This window comes from Esox lucius, chromosome 19 (assembly GCF_011004845.1).
Source record: "Esox lucius isolate fEsoLuc1 chromosome 19, fEsoLuc1.pri, whole genome shotgun sequence".
Taxonomy (NCBI): domain Eukaryota; kingdom Metazoa; phylum Chordata; class Actinopteri; order Esociformes; family Esocidae; genus Esox; species Esox lucius.
The window spans coordinates 36,818,817-36,843,778 of NC_047587.1; the positions used below are offsets into that span (position 1 = coordinate 36,818,817).

The 24,962-nt window shown below is 41.0% G+C and overlaps 1 protein-coding gene across 1 annotated transcript; it reads left to right on the forward strand.

Moving 5' to 3' along the window:
• Positions 1-385: 385 nt before the first annotated feature.
• LOC105009542 (NACHT, LRR and PYD domains-containing protein 12) lies at positions 386-23,414 on the forward strand. Its single transcript, XM_029115242.2, has 11 exons — positions 386-413; positions 669-917; positions 1,591-1,626; positions 1,724-3,131; positions 4,099-4,415; positions 19,777-19,939; positions 20,107-20,280; positions 20,365-20,538; positions 20,695-20,850; positions 22,452-22,498; positions 22,607-23,414. The coding sequence occupies exons 1-11, from the start codon at positions 386-388 to the stop codon at positions 23,137-23,139; spliced, it is 3,285 nt and encodes a 1,094-aa protein (XP_028971075.2). The 3' UTR covers positions 23,140-23,414.
• The last annotated feature ends 1,548 nt before the right edge of the window (positions 23,415-24,962 follow it).

Below are 24,962 nucleotides of genomic sequence, written 5' to 3' on the forward strand. Positions count from 1 at the left end.
GGCAAAGGGTGGCTACTTTGAAGGCTCTAAAATATACACGTATCTTGATTTGTTTAACAAACCCTTGACTGTATATGTTATCAAAGTATGAAAAGCAGTCCTTTCATTTTGATTAACCAACTGAAACCTTTAGAATCCAGAAAGGCAGGTTCAAGTTCCAGTTAAATCTTCTGGAATCTTTTCATCAGAAATTAACACTTCACCTGTCACAGTTGGCTTACTGTTAATAATAAGCTGAGTCATATGTTCAAGTTTTATTTTTCTTAAAATAAGTAACTGATACTTTCACTTGTATGTACTAATACATGCTATAATGTTTTTGCAGGGTTCTCTCTGTCCTCCTCAAGTGTTATTTATTTAACTGTTTATCCACCAGACAATAAAAATGGAATCTGATAAAGGCGAAGGTGAAGGTAAGGAAAACAAACCAAGTTTTTGTCATCTTGTCTCTGTTGCAATTAACCCATTCTCAAATGCAGTGCTTAGTTTTTTTGCAACTTGTTTGACACAAGAATCCATCTGCTTTTGTAATCATAATTGGAGTGATCTACATATACACAGAATGATACTGCAATTAGATTTCAATTAATCTATCAACTCCTTTATTTCTTTCATTGGGACAAAATCATAGAATGTGTGTGCCTGCATGTGTTGTGCCCCCCCCCCAGGTGCCGAGTTTGTGGAGAGCCACAGGGCGGAACTAATCCAAAGGGTTTCCGTGGTGATGCCATTGGCTGACGACCTGCTCCAGAGGAAGATGATCAAGGAAGAGTTATACGCCCGTATCAAGGCGAGCATGACTCCTCAAGACCAGATGAGAGAGGTGTACAGTGCCCTGAATGCTGGGGGGGCCAGAGTCAAATCAGCCTTTTACACTGTCCTCCAGCAGAAAGAACCATACTTGGTTCACGAGCTGGGTAAGATCTAATAGATTTCAACAATGCCAGTCCTCGCCTGGCTGTGCCAGGTTGCGATTATAAGAGAACGTGACCTATTTGGCCGTGTCAATGATGTTGCATTTGCAGTATAATCACATTATGTAGCCACGGAATACTTTAAAAGGCTCACATCAATACTTTGATGCTGTTCTTGATTGTCTTGCCTTGTTGGGGGTGAAATGAACAAAATGTACAAACTCTCTGAATCAAATGACACAATGACACTATTGCAATCCACATTGGCCTCTCCCACCTGGACCAGAGGAATACTGTACCTATAGGAGAATGTTAACCATAACCCTCAGTCGTGTGTGTTAGTCCCCTTCTGTACATCCTGTTGTTCATGCTCGTAGCCAATCAGTGATGAGATTCAACGTTCCCCTGTGTCCAAATCACTCTGGAGTTAACGTTGGGCTACACGCAGGCACACACGTTGGGAAGTCGGTTACATGTCTTCAGCGTTAGAGGATGATTTGTCGTGGTCCCTCAGATCCTAAACGTCATGTGCCTTCTATGACTTCTTTGTCACAGCTCAATGCATTGCACATTTTTAATCAGTAAAAAGTTTGTCTCAAACATTTTAACCGTCATTTCAAGCACTCGTTTAAACCAAATGTTCTGTGTGTCCCCCACCGACCTTTCTCCCCCTCAGAAGAGTCCAGTGTCGATGCTAAAGTGAAAAGATCAGGTACTACAGGTATTTTCTTTTCTTTTGAACAGGTTGTTGGTGGAGATTCACAGAGAAATCATCATTCTTTTTATCAATGTCACTCATTCTGTTGTAGGAGCGGGGCTTCGTAAAGTCAAAGAGATGCTGAAGGCCACTTTAAAAGACAAGTATTCCTGCATCTACGAGGGAACTACCAAGGAGGGTGACAAAGTGTACTTCAACGACATCTACACCCAGCTGCACATGGTCATGAGCACTGGGGGAGAGGCTTCAGACGACATGAAAGAGCTGGGGTCAGATGACCTGCAGGAGACGTCCCTGTCCTTCCAGGATCTGTTTGGAGGGAAAGAGAAGAAGAAGCATATCCGACTGGTCCTGACAGAGGGAGTTAGTGGGGTAGGGAAGAGTGTTGCTGCCCAGAAGTTTGTCCTCGATTGGGCGGAAGGGAAAGGAAACCAGAAATTGGACTTAATTTTTCTAATCCCCTTCTACAAGCTTAACAGCAGTGAGGATATGCGAGGAGAAGTGGTGGAGAAGAAGAGTCTCATGAACCTGCTCCATCTCCTGTTCCCTGACACTGTACCTTTGCAGTCCCTGGAAGGGAATAAAGAGAAGATTAGAGTACTTTTCATCCTGGATGGATTGGACCAGAGCAGACTTTGTCTAGACTTCAACAACAACGTTCTATCTGCTCAAGTAAATGACGTCAACAAGCCGGCCACAGTTGAAGTCATCATCACCAACCTTCTCAATGGCAACCTCCTCCCTAGCGCCCTCATCTGGGTCATATCACGACCCCCCGCAGCCAAAGCCATACCGCGCCGTCATGTAGACCAGTGGATAACAGTGCAAGGCTTCCGCGAAAGAGAAATCAAAGAGTATTTCGAAAAGAGGATCTCTGACCCGGCCCAAGCAGAGAGAGTGCTGTCTGACATCCAGACATCTCGCTGCCTCTATAACATGTGTCACATCCCTTTCTTCTGCTGCATCATATCCACGTTTTTGCATAAGAGACTTGGGAAGCCAAATGGGATTGAGAAAGAAAGCGAGAAAAAGGGAGAATTAAGGAAAACCGTGGAGACCCCTACCAATCTGACAGAAATGTACATTCGCTTCTTCGTAGCTCTCATTGATAAGACCACTGAGACTTTGCCCCGCCCCCAAACAGGAAGTGTTGACAGAAGGAAGAGTAGCACAATAAGAGCAATAAGTGCCATAATACCGGGCCCAGGAATTTCTGACACAGACACAGTCCTGCTCCGTCTGTGTAAGCTGGCTTGGCAGCAGCTTCAGAACGGTCAGCTGGTATTCAAGGAAAAGGCGCTGACTGAGGCCGGGCTGGTCGGTAGCGAAGTGGCCGTATTCTCTGGGGTTCTGCTGGGTGTCCGGGACAAGTACCGCTTTGTCCACTTCAGCCTGCAAGAGCTGCTAGCGGCAATATACGTTCATTACTCACATCGACAACTCAGACAAAACTTACTGAACAAAGCCCTGATCACACAGTGTGTGAGCTTTTTAAGCCGGTCAGTACACATACACACACGCACACGTACACACACACGCACACAGTCAATTGTAGAGTACATCATATACAAGACACTGTATGGACCCCAAAAATAAACAACAGTTCAGAAGTGTAGAGAGGCATCCCAAATGATGTAACAGCCTAAGGCAGTCTATACAGCATTTACCCACTTTAGACTTCCTGGTTAAGCGAGGTGTGTAATAAGAGACAGTATGGCTTGTCAAGACCAGCGTTTGAGAAAAAATGAAAGCCTTTTGGTACTGTAGCTGCTGCAATGAGAATGTAGTAACTACATTTTGTAAATGAAGAAATTATCATTTATTTTAGTGTGTTGCATGGGTGGCCTTGTGTCGCTAATAATTCATGCTAACCACACGACTATCATTCATTCCTAGGGCCAGCCTTAAATACTAAGCCACATAAGCAAATTATATTGGGAAGTAAAAATAGGGAACACAGTCATGGTGTAAAGTTACTTTTGAATGCTAGAATTATGAACATTCTGAAATGGGGCTACAGATCACTGACTTGTCATTAACGTGTCTTGTTTTGTCAGTCACTAACAGTCTCTAAGTCAGCTAACATGTTTTAGAGTAGAAAGATACTCTAGCCAGCTATCTAACATTGCATTAATTGTCGTTGAATTACTGAAAACGTCCTAATTTATGGCAACATTTGTAGTATTTAATGAAATGTAATTTCCAAAACAAAAGTAACCTCAAACCTAGGACAGTGTTTAGAAAAACACTCAAAGAAAGGCCTTATAATATTTGTAACATATTGTCTTAAATAATTAAGCACTTGATTGCAGGTTTTACCAGTTTACACCCATTACCAACATACCAGCATTAACTGGTCACTAGCATACCAGCAGCTGCTGGTCAGCAGTGTCCAAAGCAAAATATATGTTGTTGACTTGCATATCCTGGTTTATTCAGATTTCTTAATGAAGCTGTCGTACGCAGGTCAGAGTTCAAGTTCCACAAGGCGGCAATCAAAAAGTCTCTACGCAGCCCCACTGGCCACCTGGACCTGTTCCTTCGCTTCTTGTTGGGCCTCTCATTTAAGACCAATCTGGAGCTCCTGCAAGAGCTCCTGCCAGAGGAGGATTGGAGGGAGGACATGGAGGAAGGCGTGGAGAGAACGGTGAGGTACATCCAGCTGCGTTTAGGTGGGAAGAAAGGAGGCGTGCCGCAGCAGAGATGCGAGAACCTTTTCCTCTGCCTGAGAGAGCTGGGAGACACATCGCTAGCAGTGAAGCTGCAGGAATACTTGAATTCAGGTAGAAACACTGACTTCCTGTTTGACAGCAAGATTGTACCAAAGACAAGTGTCTTTCAGTGGGTCACTGACTAAGCTAATGTAAAGACCAAGTTGACAAAGAGACGTGCGCATTAGACAGTGCCTGGTGTCTATCAAATGCTGAAACCCTGCAGTTACAATAACTGTGTAAAGATAAGTTAATTTGAAATAACATAATTTCTTCAAACGTTTCAACATATAATAATTATATGGGTTAGTATTTGAAAACTCTATTTATTTATTTTTTAACTGAGACCTGGATCTCTTTTTAGGCTGTGCCCTGTACAAACATGTTGACAAGTACAATTTTAGGCACACAAAACAAAACATTTAGAGAAAGTAAATTATTATTACTGTAACTATAATCCTCTTTAGAGACCTGGATCTCTTTTTTTCCTGTGTAGACAAAATTACATGTACAGTAATTACACAAACAGTGAACATAAAAAAATATATATAATAATTCAACTAAAACAATTACACAGTACATCATAGTGGTTTTCCGTAATACCTCTAAATTGGGAAAGTGACACCAGGGTGTTTAACTAAAGTTTAGTCTACAGGTTGTTCCATAAGTATGGCGCGACGGAACTGAAAGCAGTCCTTCCCAACTCTGTGGAGACTGCTGGAGTTTCTAAAGTAATCCAGATCTGAGATCTGGTGTTGATATTTGATTGTCTAGTAGAAATTAGGGATGATATATATAGAGGTAGTTTTAAAAGAAGTGCTTCAAAAATAAACAAAACAGCATGTTGCTCTCACCTCACAGATAGATAGGCCCATCTCACATGTTGGTATAGAATGCAGTGATGGGTTCTATAACTATCACCGGTGATAAACCTGAGAGCACAATGGTAAATAGCATCCAATGGTTTTAATGTTGTAACTGAGGCATGCATATAGAGATTATCACCGAAGTCTAAGACTGACATAAAAGTAGCCTGAACAATTTTTCTTCTATTCCTTCTAAAGGAAGCCAATACATACATTTTCCCCCAATTCAGTGACATGTGTTTTAAAAGAAAGGCTATCATCTCAGCATAGCCCTAGGTATTTATATTCAGAGACCTGTTCGATTTTACTACCACCCATGCTAGTAAGTTCACATGTATTTCAGATGTATCAGATGATTTGGACCAAGAAAAAAACATAACATTAGTTTTCTTAGCATTTGAAACAAGTTAAGTTGTAAAAGAGATCTCTGTAAGATCTTAAAATTAAACTCCAACTTCTCAAACGTTTCATCAGCTGAGGGAGCAATAGAATACAACAGTGTCATCAGCATAAAAATGGAAGATATTATTTCTGAAATCATCACAGATATTATTTATATAAACCGAAAATAAAAGTGGACCAATTACTGAGCCCTGTGGTACCCCTTTAAGTAGCTCTATGGGCTTGGACTTCGTCAACCATAAGTTCTATCTTTCAAGTAGTCATAAAACCATCTGCATGCATCAGTGCTCAGTCCTATAGATGACAACTTACTCAAGAGAATGTCTACAGTGTCAAAAGCTTTTGACAAGTCTACAAACAATGCAGCACAGTGCTTTCGATCATCCAGGGCATTAACAATATCATTGACAACAAACATGATAGCCGTAGTGGTGCTGTGTTTAGGTCTGAATCCAGATTGATTGATGTTAAGTTGGTGTCTTTTTTGGGCAGTTTTGATATCTGAATTTGCTTGCCGGGACCAAGTGGACCAACTTGAATTCGGAGACTCTCTCCACTTCAGCTCCATCAATGTGTTTGGGGGCATGATCCCCACTCTGCCGCTTCCTGTAGTCCACAATCATCTCCTTAGTCTTGCAGATGTGGAGAGAGAGGTTATTGTCCTGTCACCATGTAGCCAGATTCTTTACGTCCTCTCTATAAGCTGTCTCATCATTGTTGGAGATGAGACCCAGGATTGGTTGTCATCTGCAAATTTAAGGATGGTGTTGGAGCTGGGCATGGCCACGCAGTCATGTGTGAACAGAGAGTACAGGAGGGGGACGCAGTACGCAAGCCCTGCAGGGTTCCAGTGCTCAGGGTCAGTGTAGAGGGGCCCATTCAGACCACCTTGGCCTGCCCGTAAGGAAGTCCAGGATCCAATTGCAAAGGGGAGGAGTTAAGTCCCAGGGTCCTGAGCTTAGGAACAAACTTAGCGGGCACAATGGTGTTTGAATGCAGAGCTGTAGTCCACAAAACAGCATCCTCACGTATGTGTTGCCTTTTTCCAGGTGGGAGAGGTGATGGCATTGTCTGTAGATCTATTGGGCGGTATGCAAATTGAAAGGGTTCCAAGCTGTAGGGTGGGGCAGATGGGAGTTCTGAGCAGGTCACTCGAAGCACTTCATGATGATGGAGGTCAGTGCTACAGGGCGGTAATCGTTCAGGTGGGTGATGGGTGAATATAGACCTCAAATAATGCAAAGAAAACAAATTCATATTCACTTTTCAACAAGAAAATACTAATGTTTTAACTTTTTTTGGGTGGAAGAACCCTGATTTTTAATCACAGCTTTCATGCGTTTTGGCATGCTCTCCAACAGTCTGTCACATTGCTGTTGGGTGACTTTATGCCACTCCTGGCCCAAAAGGTCAAGGAGCTCGGCTTTGTTTGATGGCTTGTGACCATCCATCTTCCTCTTGATCAAATTCAAGAGGTTTACAATGGGATTCAGGTCTAGAAATTGGGCTGGCCATGACAGGGTCTTGATCTGGAGGTCCTCCATCCACACATTGATTGACCTGGCTGTGTGGCATTGAGCATTGTCCTGCTGGTAAAACCAATCCTCAGAGTTCGGGAACATTGTCAGAGCAGAAGGAAGCAGGTGTTCTGCCAGGATAACCTTGTACTTGGCTTGATTCATGTGTCCTTCACGAAGACAAATCTGCCCGATTCCTGCCTTGCTGAATCATCCCTAGATCATCACCGATCCTCCACCAAATTTCACAGTGGTGCAAGACACTGGCTTGTAGGCCTCTCCAGGTCTCCGTCTAACCATTAGATGACCAGGTGTTGGGGAAAGCTGAAAATTTGACTTGTCAGAGAAGATGACCTTACTCCATTCTTCTACGGTCCAATCCTAATGGTTTTTTGTAAACTTCAGCCTGGCTCTTCTTTGCTTCTCATTGATGAAGGGCTTTTTTCTAGGTTTGCACAATTTCAGCCCCGCCCTTAGCAGCCTGTTTTGAACCATCCTCGCCGTCGCAGTGGCGATGAGAACCCACCTGGCAAGACAGCAAGGGTGGAGAGTATCAAGCCTTTCTGGTCACATTCACAACCCTGGGCCAGACTACACTTAATTATAGACCATGCTGTAGAGTAGACATTTGAAAGTTTGCACATAGTTTGCATTTCTAACCTTAATTGGCAAATCATTCCACAGTGGTGGTGCTCTATGAGAGAAGGCCCTGCCTTTGGCTGTTGGTTTGGAAATTCTAGGTACAATTAAAAGGCCTGCATCTTGCAGTCTAAGGTTACGTGTAGGTATGTATGGCTGGATAATTTCAGCAAGATAAGTAGGAGCAAGTCCATGTATTGATTAATAGGTTAACAATAAAACCTTAAAATCAACCCTAAAAGGCAGCCAGTGTAAAGAGGGTAGTACAGGAGTAATGTGTTAAAAATGTTTTGTTCTAGTTAGGATCTAGCAGCCGTGTGCAGCACTAATTAAAGTTTATGTATTGATTTATCAGGGTAACCGGAAAGAAGAGCATTGCATTAATCTAATCTAGAAGTAACAAAAGCATGGATTAGTTTTTCTGCATCAGTTTTTGATAGAAAGTTTCAGTTTTTTGCAAGGTTTCGAAGATGAAAATAGAGGAAAATAAGCAACTCTTGAGACTCTTATATGTTCATCAAAGGAGAAGTCAGGGTCAAGGGTAACGCCAAAGTTTCTTACCGTTTTTTGGGATACGACCATGCAGCTTTTGAGGTTCACAGTGAGATCTGCCAACAAAGCGCTTTGTTTCTTGGGTCCTAAAACAAGCATTTTTCTTGAGTTTGAAATCAAGAAGTTCTCTGTAATCCACTTCCTAATATCTGAAACGCATGCTACAAAGTAACTAATTTGGGGGATTCTCCATGCTTCATCGAAATATATATCTGTGTGTCATCATTATAACAGTGAAAATGTACATTGTGATTCTGGATTACATCACCCAGAGGCAGTGAGAACAATAATGGGCCCAGAACCGAGCCCTGCGGAACACCAAAGCATACCTTTGATTTGTCGGAGGATATGCCATCCACACATACGAACTGATATCTTTCAGATAAATAAGATTTAAACCAGGCTGGAACATATTCACGTAGCCCAATATGGGTTTCCAGTCCCTCTAAGAGAAGGGAGTGATCAATAGTGTCAAAAGCAGCACTAAGATCAAGAAGCAACAGGACAGATGTGGAACCTTTGTCTGAGGCCATTAGAAGGTCATTTGTTACCTTCACAAGTGCAGTCTCAGTACAATGATGGGATCTGAAACCGGACTGGAGCATTTCATAAATGTTACTTGTCTTCAGGAAGTCATTCAATTGTTGGGAAACAACATTTTCTAAGGGTTTTGAGATGAACAGGAGGTTCAATATTGGCCTATAATTGTTCAATATGTCTGGATCCAGATTAGATTTATTTAGAAGAGCTTTAATTTCAGCAAATTTTTGTGAGTTTTGGTACACTTCTAGAGGAAAGGGAGCAATTTATTATGTTCAGCATTGGCTGACCTAGCACAGGAAATAGCTCCTTAAGTAATTTTGTTGGAATGGGGTCTAGCTGACAATTTTTGGGTTTAGAACTGAATACAAATTTTGTGAATGTGTTGAGCAATACGGGATCAGAAAATATATGTGTCCCCATTGACACCTTTTCAGGGAGGTTCAGGACATTCTCAGGACAACTGAGATTTTGGGGACCATAACTATTTAAGGAGTCAGTTATTTGTTTTCTAATTGTGATTATCTTTTCATCAAAGATAATGTATTCATTACAGCTAAAGTGAAGACCCACTTCACATGTTGAGCCTTGCTTTCTGTTAACTTTGCAACTGTATCGAAGAGACATTTTGGATTGTTTTTGTTCACCTTAATCAGGTTGGAAAAATTTGCTGATAGAGCAGATGTGAGTGCTTTTCGGTTTTGTAGTATACTGTCTATCCAGGCTAGTCTGAACACTTCCAGGCTAGTCTGAACATGAAAGTGGAGCCCCGCTTTCGCACAAATTTTCTGGAGGCTTGCTTGAGTGCTCTAGTATTGTCTGTGTACCAGGGAGCAAGTTTCTTGTTGCGTATTTCTTTTGTTTCTAGTGGTGCAACCGTATCTAAAGTATTTTGCAGTGGTGAAATTAGATCCTCAATTAGATTGGTTGCGGATTTATTTACTCTGTCATTGATGAGCGAGCTTGGAAGAAATTCAATAAATCTATTTGTATTCTGAGAATTTATAGTACTGCTTTTGAAACTCATTGTTTGCGGAGCAAGTGGATTTCTAGTTTTAACAGTAAATGTAATAAGACAGTGATCCGATATTTCCGGCTTTTGGGGGGAAATTATTTGATCTTCATTATCTATTTCTCGTGACAGGACTAAATCTAAGGTATGATTGTGGTAGTGTGTTGGACCTGAGGCAAAAGCCTGCTACAGACTTTTAGAGGCTAAACCCTGGTCCTATTCAGATGCTATAAGAGGCTAAAGCCTTGGTTTATTCAGTAATCTAAGAAGCTAAAACCTGGTTTTATTGAGATGTTGTGAGATGCTAAAGCCTGTTTCTGTTCAGATGCTATAAGAGGCTCAAATTTGGTTCTATTCCGATGCTATAAAAGGCTAACGCCTTGTTTAATTCATAAGCTATAAGAAACTAAATTCTGGTTCTAAGTAGATGCTACCAGATGGTAAAGCCTGCCTCTATTCCAATGCCTGGTTCTATTCTGATGCTATAAAAGCTTGTTTTTTTTAAGGATTCCAAGAAGCTAAAGCCTGGTTCAAGACTCATCAGTCAGTCTCAGACTCATCATCACCATCTGCCCACTCCTCTGAGTCTGACTCCTTCAATGATGGTGTCTTTTGTCTGTCCATCCTGTTTGCCTGACGGACTAAAATGATGTTTTCTGTCAGCAATATTCTCTTTCGCTTGTTGTTTGCTGTCCTCTCCTGTTCCTTCTTCATCTCTGCTGTTCTCTTCGTGTTTAGTTGATGCTTTCTATTTTCCTCTTCCTGCATTTTTAGCTCTTCAACAGCTTTTGCAAAGTTTTTTTCCTCAGCATTAACTAACCTTTTTTCAGCTTTTTTGAGCTCTTTCTTTTCCTGCAAGTGCTTCTTCTCCTCATGTTCTCTTTGTTTCTCTGCTTCAGCCAACATTTTCTTAGCCTTTTCTTTGTCCTTCTTCAGGTTTTTTGTCCTCTCATTTTCTTTCTTTTTCTCTTGCTCAAGTCTACATTTCTCTTCTTTTGCTTGTCTGGTCTTCTCCTTCTCCAGAGCTTTTGTTATTAACTTTTTTTCCCCCTTTAGCTTCCTCCAATCTTACTTTCTCTTTAATTTCCTCATTTCCTAATTTCTTCTGAGTTTTTGCCATCTCCTTCTCTTTCCTCTTCTCTGCCTCCAATTTAAATTTCTCTTGATTAAGTCTTACCTTCTTTTCCTTCTGTAGGTTCTCTATACTCTCCTTTTCTTCCTTAAACCGGCGTTTCTTTTCCAGACCCTCTGCCTTAACCTCCTTCACAGGACCTTAAATTGCTCCCTTTCTTGCCTTTTCTCTTATTCCAATTTCTGTTTCTCCTGTATTTCATTTTCTTTCCTGTCCTTCTCCAGGGTCAGAATCTTCTCCTTCTCTTTCTCTTCTTCCAACCTGAGTTTGCCCTCCATTTTGTTCTCCCTCTTCAACCTCTCTATACCTCTCTTTAACTCTTTATCAAATATCTCTGACAATGTTAAATCCTTCTCTGCTTTATCTGTTTTCATTTCTTCAAGAGATTTCTGGATGTTTTTCATCTGGCCTTTCAGGTTGTTCTCATGTTCCTTCTCAGCAAAATGCACTTCACTCTTATCTCCCTTCGGTTTTTGACCTGCATTCTGCATCTCGAGCCATTTCCTCTCAAACTCTTTTTCCGCCAATTGAAGTATCAACTATAAATATAACTCTTTCCTTCTCCCTCTTATCTTCCATTGCCTTCATCATGTCTACCATCTCCTCTTGTTCCAGGAATCCACGAGCTGGTGAGTTCCTCTGCAACTTCTTCTATTTCATCTCCACCTCTGCCTTCAGTATCTCCACTCTATCGTTCTCCCTCTCCTCTTCCTTGGTCTTCATCCAGTCCTTCTGCTGTCTGAAGGCTGTGTCTGAACACGGGTCCATGTTGAGTCCCTTTGAAACTGTACGTGGCAAAGGCAGAGGGCGTTTGGTTGGGGAGAGATCAGGGAAGCAATGTTTAATAGGCACGGGAGGATCAACCAGAGGCGGTAGGACAGGAGACCGTTTGTGGAGTCTCTGGCCAGATGGAGGAACACTTGAGATGTCTCTCTGAGTCACATTACGGATGTTTCCACGGGTGGCGAATTGAACACAGTGTTACTGGATGCATTCCTCATGCCAGTCACTTTAAGAATGAGTACGTACTGGAAATGGGAATTCCCAACAGGATGTCAAATGTTCAGAAGAGTCTTTTCTGTCCAAACCGAGCTTGTTCTTTGGGATGAGGAACAACAGTACAATATATAGTTAAAGCATGAGAAACTTATTCACGGCTTGGTACCATGTAAATAAACAGGTCTGCGTAGCATTTTCAATGTTCCCAATATTTTTATAAAGTACTATAGCTTTTCCTACAGCTCCAATGAACTTCCAAGACATAATAGCAGGTTTATTGAATTATTTTGAAATAAAATTCATACTGTCAATCTTGACTGATATGTTTAACCATGACTTCTCTATAACTGTGTCTAAAATATAATCTCACCGCCTCAATGGACTCTTCCAGTCCTCTCAGGACCGTCCAGATTGCCTTGATCTCTTGGTCCATCTTGACCTCCAGCGTTCTGTTGACCGCAGAGAGCTGCAGGTAGTTCTTCTCCTGCTTCTGTATGCGGTTCTACAGCAGTTCCTCTTGGTTTTTGCTGTTTCTTCTGTCTCTTTTTTAACAGAGCCATTAAGGTGTCCTGATCACTCTTCAACATTGTGATGGCATTTTCCATCAGGGTCACCTACTGTCTTAGCAGAGACAGATTTTGAGTCTCTACGGGCTCCCTCTGAAGAAGATGCAGAGAAAGAGATGGTCATGGTATCACAATACAGAGGAAAGTAAATACACTTTAGTAGCAAATGTTTTAACAAAATTCCTAAAACAGTGATGAAGCTCAGATCTTCAAATATATTCCATGAGAAAGGATGCTCCTACTTACAGTAAGGAGCAGGTCTGTCTTTGGACTAGGGAAACAGAAACAGCCCTATGTGGACCCCTATTGTCTATGTGGACAACCTGGTGAGGGAAAAAAAAACATCAATGCAATATAGTCAAATCACTTGGGATCTTTTCATGAATTTTGACTACCGGTATTAGACATTTAGCTTTGGGTTCCACTTAAATCATTAGACATCTATTTAGATTGAACTTACTTTGTCTACCAATGGAATAATTCACACATTTCTCAGTTTATTTTGGTTCATGTTCATAAAAGTCCTTTCTTTCTGAGTAGCCTAATCTGTTTGCAGTCCAGCACAAATGTTCTAGAATCTGGTTGGAATGCATTTGACACCATTTTATTATGACATGTGACACAATGCTTGCCCAATGAAATTCTATTAACAAACCCATTATGATTAAAATGAGAATGAGAGTAACATCAAACAGCAGTCTCAGTGTTGCATCAATTGCTCTACTTCTCAGAATTGCAAACAAGTTACTGCAAAATGATCTTTCTCTACTGTACTCTGAAACTGTATGAGCAGGACAATACCAGAAAATTACATGAAGATGAGACTTGAATTCATTTTCGCAAAACAAATGCATGTAAATATAAAATACCGTTCAAAAGTTTGGGGTCACCTCGAAATGTCCATGTTTTTTGAAAAAGCTATTTTTTGTCCTATAAGATAATACAATGTAGACATTGTAATGTTGTACTGTACCTCCTGGAGAGTGTTCTTCACTTGGCTTGATGTTGTGAAGGGGTTTTTCTTTACCATGGAAATGATCCAACGATCATCCACCACTGTTGACTTTTTGTGTTGCAGAGCTCACCAGTTCATTCTTTTTTTTCTCAATGTACCCAAGTGTGGATTTGGTCACTCCTAAAGTTCTGGCTATCTCTCTGATAGATTTTATTTGCAGCCTAAGGATGGCCTGTTTCACTTGCATTGAGAGCTCCTTTGACCACTTGTTGTGGGTTCACAGCAACAGGATGCGAATGCCACACCTGGAATCACCTCCAGACCTTTAACCTGATTAATTGATGAAGATCAAATTAACAAATAACAAAGGAATAGCCCACAGCTTTTGAAACAGCTTTTGTGTCAATTGTCAAATGACTTCATGGTCCCTTGAAAAAGAGAGGGCTACATACTCTCACCTAAAGGATTATTAGGAACACCATACTAATACTGTGATTGACCCCCTTTTGCCTTCAGAACTGCCTTAATTCTACGTGGCATTGATTCAACAAGGTGCTGAAAGCATTCTTTAGAAATGTTGGCCCATATTGATAGGATAGCATCTTGCAGTTGATGGAGATTTGTGCGATGCACATCCAGGGCACGAAGCTCCTGTTCCACCACATCCCAAAGATGCTCTATTGGGTTGAGATCTGGTGACTGTGGGGGCCATTTCAGTACAGTGAACTCATTGTCATGTTCAAGAAACCAATTTGAAATGATTCGAGCTTTGTGACATGGTGCATTATCCTGCTGGAAGTAGCCATCAGAGGATGGGTACATGGTGGTCATAAAGGGATGGACATGGTCAGAAACAATGCTCAGGTAGGCCGTGGCATTTAAACGATGACCAATTGGCACGAAGGGGCCTAAAGTGTGCCAAGAAAACATCCCCACACCATTACACCACCACCACCAGCCTGCACAGTGGTAACAAGGCATGATGGATCCATGTTCTCATTCTGTTTACGCCAAATTCTGACTCTACCATCTGAATGTCTCAACAGAAATCGAGACTCATCAGACCAGGCAACATTCTTCCAGTCTTCAACTCTCCAATTTTGGTGAGCTCGTGCAAATTGTAGCCTCTTTTTTTCCTATTTGTAGGAAGAGGAGATGAGTGTTACCCGGTGGGGTCTTCTGCTGTTGTAGCCCATCCGCCTCAAGGTTGTGCGTGTTGAGGCTTCACAAATGCTTTGCTGCATACCTCGGTTGTAACGAGTGGTTATTTCAGTCAAAGTTGCTCTTCTATCAGCTTGAATCAGTCGGCCCATTCTCCTCTGACCTCTAGCATCAACAAGGCATTTTCGCCCACAGGACTGCCGCATACTGGATGTTTTTCCCTTTTCACACCATTCTTTGTAAACCCTAGAAATGGTTGTCCCAGTAATCCCAGTAACTGAGCAGATTGTGAAATACTCAGACCGGCCCGTCTGGCACCAACAACCATGCCACGCTCAAAATTGCTTAAATCACCTTTTTTTCCCATTCTGACATTCAGTTTGGAGTTCAGGAGATTGTCTTGACCAGGACCGCACCCCTAAATGCATTGAAGCAACTGCCATGTGATTGGTTGATTAGATAATTGCATTAATGAGAAATTGAACCGGTAATAATCCTTTAGGTGAGTGTATAAAAGGGCTGTAATTGCTAAACCCTTCCTCCAATTTGGATGTGAATACCCTCAAATTAAAGCTGAGAGGCTGCACTTTAAGGCCATATTCATTAATTAACTGTAACATGAATATATTTAGGTAAATAGACAAAATAACAAAACTTTTGTCAGTGTCCAATTATTTACGGACCTAGCTGTGTGTACATATACAGTCGTATGACTGTAAGTTTGGGCACCCCTGACAATTTCCATGATTTTCATTTATAAATAATTGGGTGTTTGGATCAGCAATTTAATTGTGATCTATCAATTAACTGATGGACACAGTAATATTTCAGTAGTGAAATTAGGTTTATTGGATGAACAGAGAATGTGCAATATGCATCAAAATTAAATTAGACAGGTGCATACATTTGGGCATCCCAACTGAAAAATCACATCAATATTTAGTAGAGCCTCATTTTGCAAAAATAACAGCCTCTAGATGCTTCCTATAGCCTCTAATGAGTGTCTGGATTCTGGAGGTTTGTATTTTGGAACATTCCTCCTTACAAAACATCTGAAGTTCAGTTAGGTTTGATGGTTGCCGAGCATGGACAGCCCGCTTCAAATCATCCCACAGATTCTCAATGATATACAGGTATGGGGACTGGGATGGCCATACCAGAACATTGTACTTGTTCCTCTGCATAGATTTTGAGCAGTGTTTTGGGTTGTTGTCTTGTTGAAATATCCAGTCCCGGCGTAACTTCAACTTTGTTATTATTATTCTCAAGAATCTGTTGATATTGAGTGGAATCCATGCGACCCTCAACTTTAACAAGATTCCCAGTACCGGCACTGGCTACACAGCCCCACAGCATGATGGAAGTTTTTCTGTGGGTAGCAAGTGTTTTTCTTGGAACGCTGTGTTCTTTTGCCGCCATGCATAACGCCCCTTGTTATGACCAAATAACTCAATCTTTGTTTCACCTGTCCACAGCACCTTATTCCAAAATGAAGCTGGCTTGTCCAAATGAGAGTCAAAGAGAATAACAACTTGCAATTGACCACCTTAAATACAAATCCGATTACAAAAAAGTTGGGACACTGTACAAATTGTGAGTAAAAAAGGAATGGAATAATTTACAAATCTCATAAACTTATATTTAATTCACAATAGAATATAGATAACATATCGAATGTTGAAAGTGAGACATTTTGTAATGTCATGCCAAATATTGGCTCATTTTGGATTTCATGAGAGCTACACATTCCAAAAAAGTTGGGACAGGTAGCAATATGAGTCCGGAAAAGTTAAATGTACAGATAAGGAACAGCTGGAGGACCAATTTGCAACTTATTATGTCAATTGGCAACATGATTGGGTATAAAAAGAGCCTCTCAGAGTGGCAGTGTCTCTCAGAAGTCAAGATGGTCAGAGGATCACCAATTCCCCCAATGCTGCGGCGAAAAATAGTGGAGCAATATCAGAAAGGAGTTTCTCAGAGAAAAATTTAAAAGTTTGAAGTTATCATCATCTACATTGTATAATATCATCTAAAGATTCATAGAATCTGGAACAATCTCTGTGCGTAAGGGTCAAGGCCGGAAAACCATACTGGATCTTCGGGCCCTCAGACGGCACTGCATCACTTACAGGAATGATACTGTAATGGAAATCACAACATGGGCTCAGGAATACTTCCAGAAAACATTGTCGGTGAACACAATCCACTGTGCCATTCGCCGTTGCCGGCCAAAACTCTATAGGTAAAAAAAGAAGCCATATCTAAACAGGATCCAGGAGCGCAGGCGTTTTCTCTGGGCCAAGGATAATTTAAAATGGACTGTGGCAAAGTGGAAAAGTGTTCTGTGGTCAGACGAATCAAAATTTGAAGTTGATTTTGGAAAACTGGGACTCCATGTCATCCGGACTAAAGAGGACAAGGACAACCCAAGTTGTTATCAGCGCTCAGTTCAGAAGCCTGTATCTCTGATGGTATGGGGTTGCATGAGTGCGTGTGGCATGGGCAGCCTACACATCTGGAAAGGCACCATCAATGCTGACAGTTATATCCAAGTTCTAGAACAACATATGCTCCCATCCAGACGTCGTCTTTTTCAGGGAAGACCTTGCATTTTCCAACATGACAATGCCAGACCACATACTGCATCAATTACAATGTCATGGCTGCATAGAAGAAGGATCCGGGTACTGAAATGGCCAGCCTGCAGCCCATATCTTTCACCCATAGAAAACATTTGGCGCATCATAAAGAGGAAGGTGCGACAAAGAAGACATAAGACAGTTGAGCAACTAGAAGCCTGTATTAGACAAGAATGGGACAACATTCCTATTCATAAACAAAACTTGTCTCCTCAGTCCCCAGACGTTTGCAATCTGTTATAAAAAGAAGAGGGGATGCCACACAGTGGTAAACATGGCCTTGTCCCAACTTTTTTGAGATGTGTTGATGCCATGAAATTTAAAATCAATTTATTTTTTTAAAGTGATACATTTTCTCAGTTTAAACATTTCATATGTCATCTATGTTGTATTCTGAATAGAATATTGAAATGTGAAACTTCCACACCATTGAATTCTGTTTTTATTCACAATTGTACAGTGTCCCAACTTTTTTGGAATCGGGTTTGTACCTTTTCTCATGATTGGATGCACTTGTCTATGAAGTTCAAGGCTTAATGAGCTCACCAAACCAATTGTGTGTTCCAATTAATCAGTGCTAAAAAGTTACAGGTATTCAAATCAACAAAATGACAAGGGTGCCCACATTTTTGCATGGCCTATTTTTCACATCTGATTTAATTTCATACAACTTAATATTGCTACACTAAAACTCTTTGTCTGGAAAATACCCCATACCCCATTTTATTATAAAATGAATGGCATGCCACTGTGATAATTTTCTGTGATGACAGAGTCAATTATTATGCAGCCTCAGAGGGGTGCCCAAACTTTTTCATACGACTGTATATATATATATATTTTGTTTTTTAATAATAATTATTATTATTCATACACTGTGTGCACAATTATTAGGCAAGTGAGTATTCTGATGGTATTATTATTTTATCACCTGAATAATTTTCAGGTGATACAGTGGGGAGAACAACTATTTGATACACTGCCGATTTTGCAGGATTTCCTACTTACAAAGCATGTTGAGGTCTGTAATTTTTATCATAGGTAAACTTCAACAGTGAGTGACGGACTCTAAAACAAAAATCCAGAAAATCTCATTGTATGATTTTTAAATAATTAATTTGCATTTTATTGCATGACATAAGTATTTGATCACCTACCAACCAGTAAAAATTCCGGCTCTCACATACCTGTTAGTTTTTCTTTAAGAAGCCCTCCTGTTCTCCACTCATTATCTGTATTAACTGCACCTGTTTGAACTGTATTAACTGTATTACCTGTATAAAAGACACCTGTCCACACACTCAATCAAACAGACTCCAACCTCTCCACAATGGCCAAGACCAGAGAGCTGTGTAAGGACATCAGGGCTAAAATTGTAGACCGGCACAAGGCTGGGATGGGCCACAGGACAATAGGCAAACAGCTTGGTGAGAAGGCAACAACTGTTGGCGCAATTATTAGAAAATGGAAGAAGTTCAAGATGATGGTCAATCTCCCTCGGTCTGGGGCTACATGCAAGATCTCCCCTAGTGGGGCATCAATGATCATGAGGAAGGTGAGGGATCAGCCCAGAACTACATGGCAGGACCTGGTCAATGACCTGAAGAGAGCTGGGACCACAGTCTCAAAGAAAACCATTAGTAACACACTACGCCATCATGGATTAAAATCTTGCAGCACACGCAAAGTCCCCCTGCTCAAGCCAGCGCATGTCCAGGCCCGTCTGAAGTTTGCCAATGACCATCTGGATGATCCAGAGGAGGAATGGGAGAAGGTCATGTGGTCTGATGAGACAAAAATAGAGCTTTTTGGTCTAAACTCCACTCACCGTGTTTGGAGGAAGAAGAAGGATGAGTAAAATCCGAAGAACTTTGGGGATGCTTTTCTGCAAAGGGGACAGGATGACTGCACCATATTGATTGGAGGATGGATGGGGCCATGCATCGCGAGATCTTGGCCAACAACCTCCTTCCCTCAGTAAGAGCTTTGAAGATGGGTCATGGTTGGGTCTTCCAGCATGACAACGACCTGAAGCACACAGCCATTGCAACTAAGGAGTGGCTCCGTAAAAAGCATCTCAAGGTCCTGGAGTGGCCTAGCCAGTCTCTAGACCTGAACCCAATAGAAAATCTTTGGAGGGAGCTGAAAGTTCGTATTGCCCAGCGATAGTCCCGAAAACCTGAAGGATCTAGAGAAGGTCTTTATGGAGGAGTGGGCCAAAATCCCTGCTGCAGTGTGTGCAAACCTGGTCAAGAACTACAGGAAACATATGTTCTCTGTAATTGCAAACAAAGGTTTCTGTACTAAATATTAAGTTCTGCTTTTCTGGTGTATCAAATACTTATGTCATGCAATAAAATGCAAATTAATTAATTTGGTAGTGGATACTAGGTTGTGTCAGATGACTGCTGTACATCTAAGTTTCTTATCCCCCGCCTTCTTTTTTGAAGGGGTGTCTGAGAGAGACATTACACCGTCGCAGTGGGCGGAGTTTGTGCAATCTCTGATGACCTCTGATGACCCATTGGAAGAGTTCGACCTTAAGAAGTACATCCCTTCCCAAGCTGTTCTGCACAGACTTCTTCCTTTGGTCCAACAGTCTAAGCGGGTCCTGTAAGAACACTTTTATTTCCTTTGTTCTTTCTCTAGTTTCTTAGCTCAGGTTGGAAAATATATATTATATATTATACTCCAGTAGCATTCATCTGATCTTGGAGGATTGGTGTTATTGAGATTATTTTGTTACAATGTTTTGTTTTTGTACAAAATTATTTCCTCAGACTCAACCGCTGCAAGCTGAAAGAGCAGTGCTGCAAATCTCTCGCCTCAGTTCTCAGTTCCAATATTTCCCACCTGATGGAGCTGGACTTGAGTGACAACAACCTGCAGGATTCTGGAGTGAAGCTGCTTGCTGCTGGATTAGAGAGTCCACAATGTAAACTCCAGACATTAAGGTCAGATATTTTCCACCTATCTATCCCATTTATGATTTCCTCAATATTTAGTCTGTTTTTAATTTCATTTTATTTCTTATTCAGGCTGATTTATTGTGACCTGAAAGATAAGTCTTGCAAAACATTGGCCACAGTTCTCTGCTCCAACTCCTCCCACCTGAAAAACCTGGACCTGAGTGATAATGATCTGCAGGATTCCGGAGTGAAGTCGTTATCTGCTGGGCTGAAGAATTCAGTCTGTACACTGGAGACACTAGGGTCAGTGATTTATCTATGATATAACATTTGCTGATACTATGCAACACAAGGCTATTTGCTTTAATACAACCTTTCCTCAACCTGGATTCATTTACTAAGGTGCTGTATAAGTTTTGCCAAGATGACATCAGTGGCTCCACATTCCTCTTTTTGCAGCTTATCGTTGTGTAGAGTTACAGAGGAAGGCTGTGCTTCTCTGGCCTCCGCTCTGAAGTCCAACCCCTCTCATCTGAGAGATTTGGACCTGAGCTATAATCACCCTGGAGACGAAGGGAAGAAGCAACTTTCAGAATGTCAACTGGAAAACCTCAGGTAGGCGTTTGTTTTGATAAAAGTACATCCTCCTATTAAAATGTATTTCCTTCACATATATTTAAATGTATAAACATATATGTGGAAATATGTGTATATAAATCTGTAATATGTCAATATACACTCACCTAAAGGATTATTAGGAACACCTGTTCAATTTCTCATTAATGCAATTATCTAATCAACCAATCACATGACAGTTGCTTCAATGCATTTAGGGGTGCGGTCCTGGTCAAGACAATCTCCTGAACTCCAAACTGAATGTCAGAATGGGAAAGAAAGGTGATTTAAGTAATTTTGAGTGTGGCATGGTTGTTGGTGCCAGACGGGCCGGTCTGAGTATTTCACAATCTGCTCAGGGATTTTCACGCACAACCATTTCTAGGGTTTACAAAGAATGGTGTGAAATGGGAAAAACATCCAGTATGCAGCAGTCCTGTGGGCGAAAATGCCTTGTTGATGCTAGAGGTCAGAGGAGAATGGGCCGACTGATTCAAGCTGATAGAAGAGCAACTTTGACTAAAATAACCACTCGTTACAACCGAGGTATGCGGCAAAGCATTTGTGAAGCCACAACACACACATCCTTGAGGCGTATGGGCTACAACAGCAGAAGACCCCACCGGGTACCACTCATCTCCACTACAAATAGGAAAAAGAGGCTACAGTTTGCACGAGCTCACCAAAATTGGACAGTTGAAGACTGGAAGAATGTTGCCTGGTCTGATGAGTCTAGATTTCTGTTGAGACATTCAGATGGTAGAGTCAGAATTTGGCGTAAACAGAATGAGAACATGGATCCATCATGCCTTGTTACCACTGTGCAGGCTGGTGGTGGTGTAATGGTGGGGGGATGTTTTCTTGGCACACTTTAGGCCCCTTCGTGCCAATTGGGCATAGTTTAAATGCCACGGCCTACCTGAGCATTGTTTCTGACCATGTCCATCCCTTTATGACCACCATGTACCCATCTTCTGATGGCTACTTCCAGCAGGATAATGCACCATGTCACAAAGCTCGAATCATTTCAAATTGGTTTCTTGAACATGACAATGAGTTCACTGTACTGAAATGGCCCCCACAGTCACCAGATCTCAACCCAATAGAGCATCTTTGGGATGTGGTAGAACTGGAGCTTCGTGCCCTGGATGTGCATCCCACAAATCTCCATCAACTGCAAGATGCTATCCTATCAATATGGGCCAACATTTCTAAAGAATGCTTTCAGCACCTTGTTGAATCCATGCCACGTAGAATTAAGGCAGTTCTGAAGGCGAAAGGGGGTCAATCACAGTATTAGTATGGTGTTCCTAATAATCCTTTAGGTGAGTGTATGTTCATTTTATATATTTAAATATATGTACATATAAGTCATATAGATATTTTAATATTTTTAATTTAAATAGGTGAGTACACACATACACATTTTGTAAAAATATATTCCAATATTACTTCAATATTACTGAAGCACTGCAGTGCTGCTTCATCATTACGACCTGTGTTCTTGTCCTGGAGGCGACATACCAGCTGTGTCTAGGATTGTTGCATTTCCGTATATGTTTCAAATGTTTGCGACTTGTGTCCCAACTTTATTCCGGCAGTGTGCTCCATGATGGAAAATGCAGGCTGAAAACTGGGCCTCAAAAATGTGAGTTTGGGGAACAGTCCTGGGGTTTTGTAAAATATAAAGTGTAGAGGTAAAAACAATGTGAGCTTCTTCTGTGTTTTATTTATGTTTTGTTTTTTTGCCTACTAGATTTCTATAACCTGACCCTTGACCCCAACACTGCCAACCAGAAGTTCTCATTGTCTTCGGGGGACAAGAAGGCGACGGGGGGTAGTGAGAAGCTGCCCTACCCTGACCACCCAGAAAGGTTTGACCACTGGGGACAAGTGATGTGTAGAGAGAGTCTGACCATGCGCAGCTACTGGGAGGTAGAGTGGACTGGGGAGAAGGCTAGCATGGGAGTGGCTTACAAAGGGATTGGTAGGACAGGACAGGGTCGTGACTGTGGACTGGGGTATAACAACATGTCCTGGAGTCTGGTCTGCTCTAACAAAACTTACACTGCCTGGCACAATAATAAGAACATTACCATAAGTGTCAAATCCCCCAACCAAAAAATGGGAGTGTTTCTTGACTGGCCAGCTGGCACTCTGTCTTTCTATGCAATCTCCTCTAAAAAACTGACCCTTGTGCACAAGTTTGAATCCACATTTACTGAGCCCCTCTACCCAGGCTTTGGGCTAGGGCTGGAGTCGTCTTTGTACCTAAGCCAGTTGGATTAGCCTCCAGTCTCCTGGGACAGAAGTGGTGTGTGTCATTTTTTTACTGTCATATTGAGGAAAAAATGTCCACATTTTCTTGTCCTCATTGTGAAGAAGGCAATTTTTTGTTTGGAGCAAAAATTTAAATTGGGGTTAGGGTTATAATGATGGTTAGGCATTTTCAGTCAGCTTTAGGGTTAGGCATTAGGGCTAGGTTAAGTTTAGATGTAAATGTTGGGTTATTGAGGTAAAGATTACTGTATGGTTAAGGTTAGGGTTACAGTTAGGGAACATGGATTTCTGGGTTAGATCTCAGGTCTACACAAATTTTAAAACAAATGTGTGTGTCTATGTGTATGTGTATAAGATGCTATCCTTATTCTGAATTATATTTCTCAGCTGTAGACACTGATTAGTTCTTTGATGTTTTTACAGTTTTTTACAATTACTTCATTAATTTCAGTGATTGCAGAACCGTGAGGTTGTTTTTCAAAACTCTAGACACAAAACATAAAATGGTCATATCTTGTAACACAATCTTCAAAACATTGCATTGTGCATTCATATCTTTAAAGAAACATTGCATTTGATCAGTTTTTTGAACCAGAATCATTGGTTCAAATAACTAATTTATCATAAAATACCATAGGAACATTAATTTCGTTTCACTGTGTAGTTGTTTGTACAATCGATAAATATTGTATTCCCTGTTTCATTACGGTGCTACATGTAAATACATCACTGTAAAAGGACTGGTAGAGAGAATAATACAGACACAGTGGAATCATGGAACAAAATCTGAAATGTATTGATGAAATACAATAAAATGTCTCTTTGAATCAAAGCAAAAATAATTAACTACAAAAAAACGGAAAAACCTACAGAAAAACATCAACTGCAGTGTTCCTCCCCTGGCTTACTGTAAAAAGAAAAACAAAGGACTGATTACTTTATTTCTATATAAGAATAAGATTCTTTAGGAATGGCGAATTCAGGTTTGACACTGGTCTGCTGTGATGCCATTGCATGTCATCCATGGCCTGGAGAAGGGTGACTTGTTCGTAAGGGTGCCTATCATATACCTTCCACCTCCATGTGGAGAAACATTCCTCAACTTCCTTTGAACACCACGTCTTCCTCATCTTCCTCCTCCCACTGCATGACCTCTATTGTGACCTGGATCACCTGCCGGCTCCATGTTATAGCCATGTTGTTGTAGGTGGATACCACTCATACCTCTTCACTATATATTCGTATCACCATGTGAAATCAATCATCAGTAACGAGGTGGCAGTATTGGAAAATGAATTAGCAGAGCCTACATAATGTCAAATCTGAAAATATGGTCTTGGAAAGAAAGTGGTACATGGGATCATAGAAACAGAGTCTGATGAAGAATGATGATGAAATATTGCGTCCATAGATAATGTATTGGAAATTGGTTCATGTTCCATAGTAATTGGTATCAATGGATGTTGTTATCCTTTCACGATCTAAACATGGAATGTTTTTTGTCAGTTTCCATAAAACTATTAAGAGTAATGCAACAGTTACTTATCATTTTGAGCAGTTGTATCAATTGATAATTAGATCATTGTAATAAAATTAATAGGCAGCAATCTCAGGTGTAATGTGTGAATTGCATTTTGAAATGGAAACATTTTCATGTTAGGTTGTGTTATTATGAACAGGTGATTTTAGTTCAATGAACATATGATCTTAGATTTATGTGTATTGTATCCAAGAAAATGTGTTAGAGGTTTGAAAAATGTACGTTTTGATCATCAGTTGTGAGTTTTGAAAAATGATATCACGGTTCTGAAATTAGTGCCAAAGTGATTGTA

Coding starts and splice junctions, on each gene's coding strand:
- LOC105009542 (XM_029115242.2), top strand. CDS start 386: ATGGAATCTGATAAAGGCGAAGGTGAAG. Junction 19,940..20,106: donor CAACAGTCTAAGCGGGTCCT/GTAAGAACACTT, acceptor TTATTTCCTCAG/ACTCAACCGCTGCAAGCTGA. Junction 20,851..22,451: donor TGTCAACTGGAAAACCTCAG/GTAGGCGTTTGT, acceptor TTATTCCGGCAG/TGTGCTCCATGATGGAAAAT.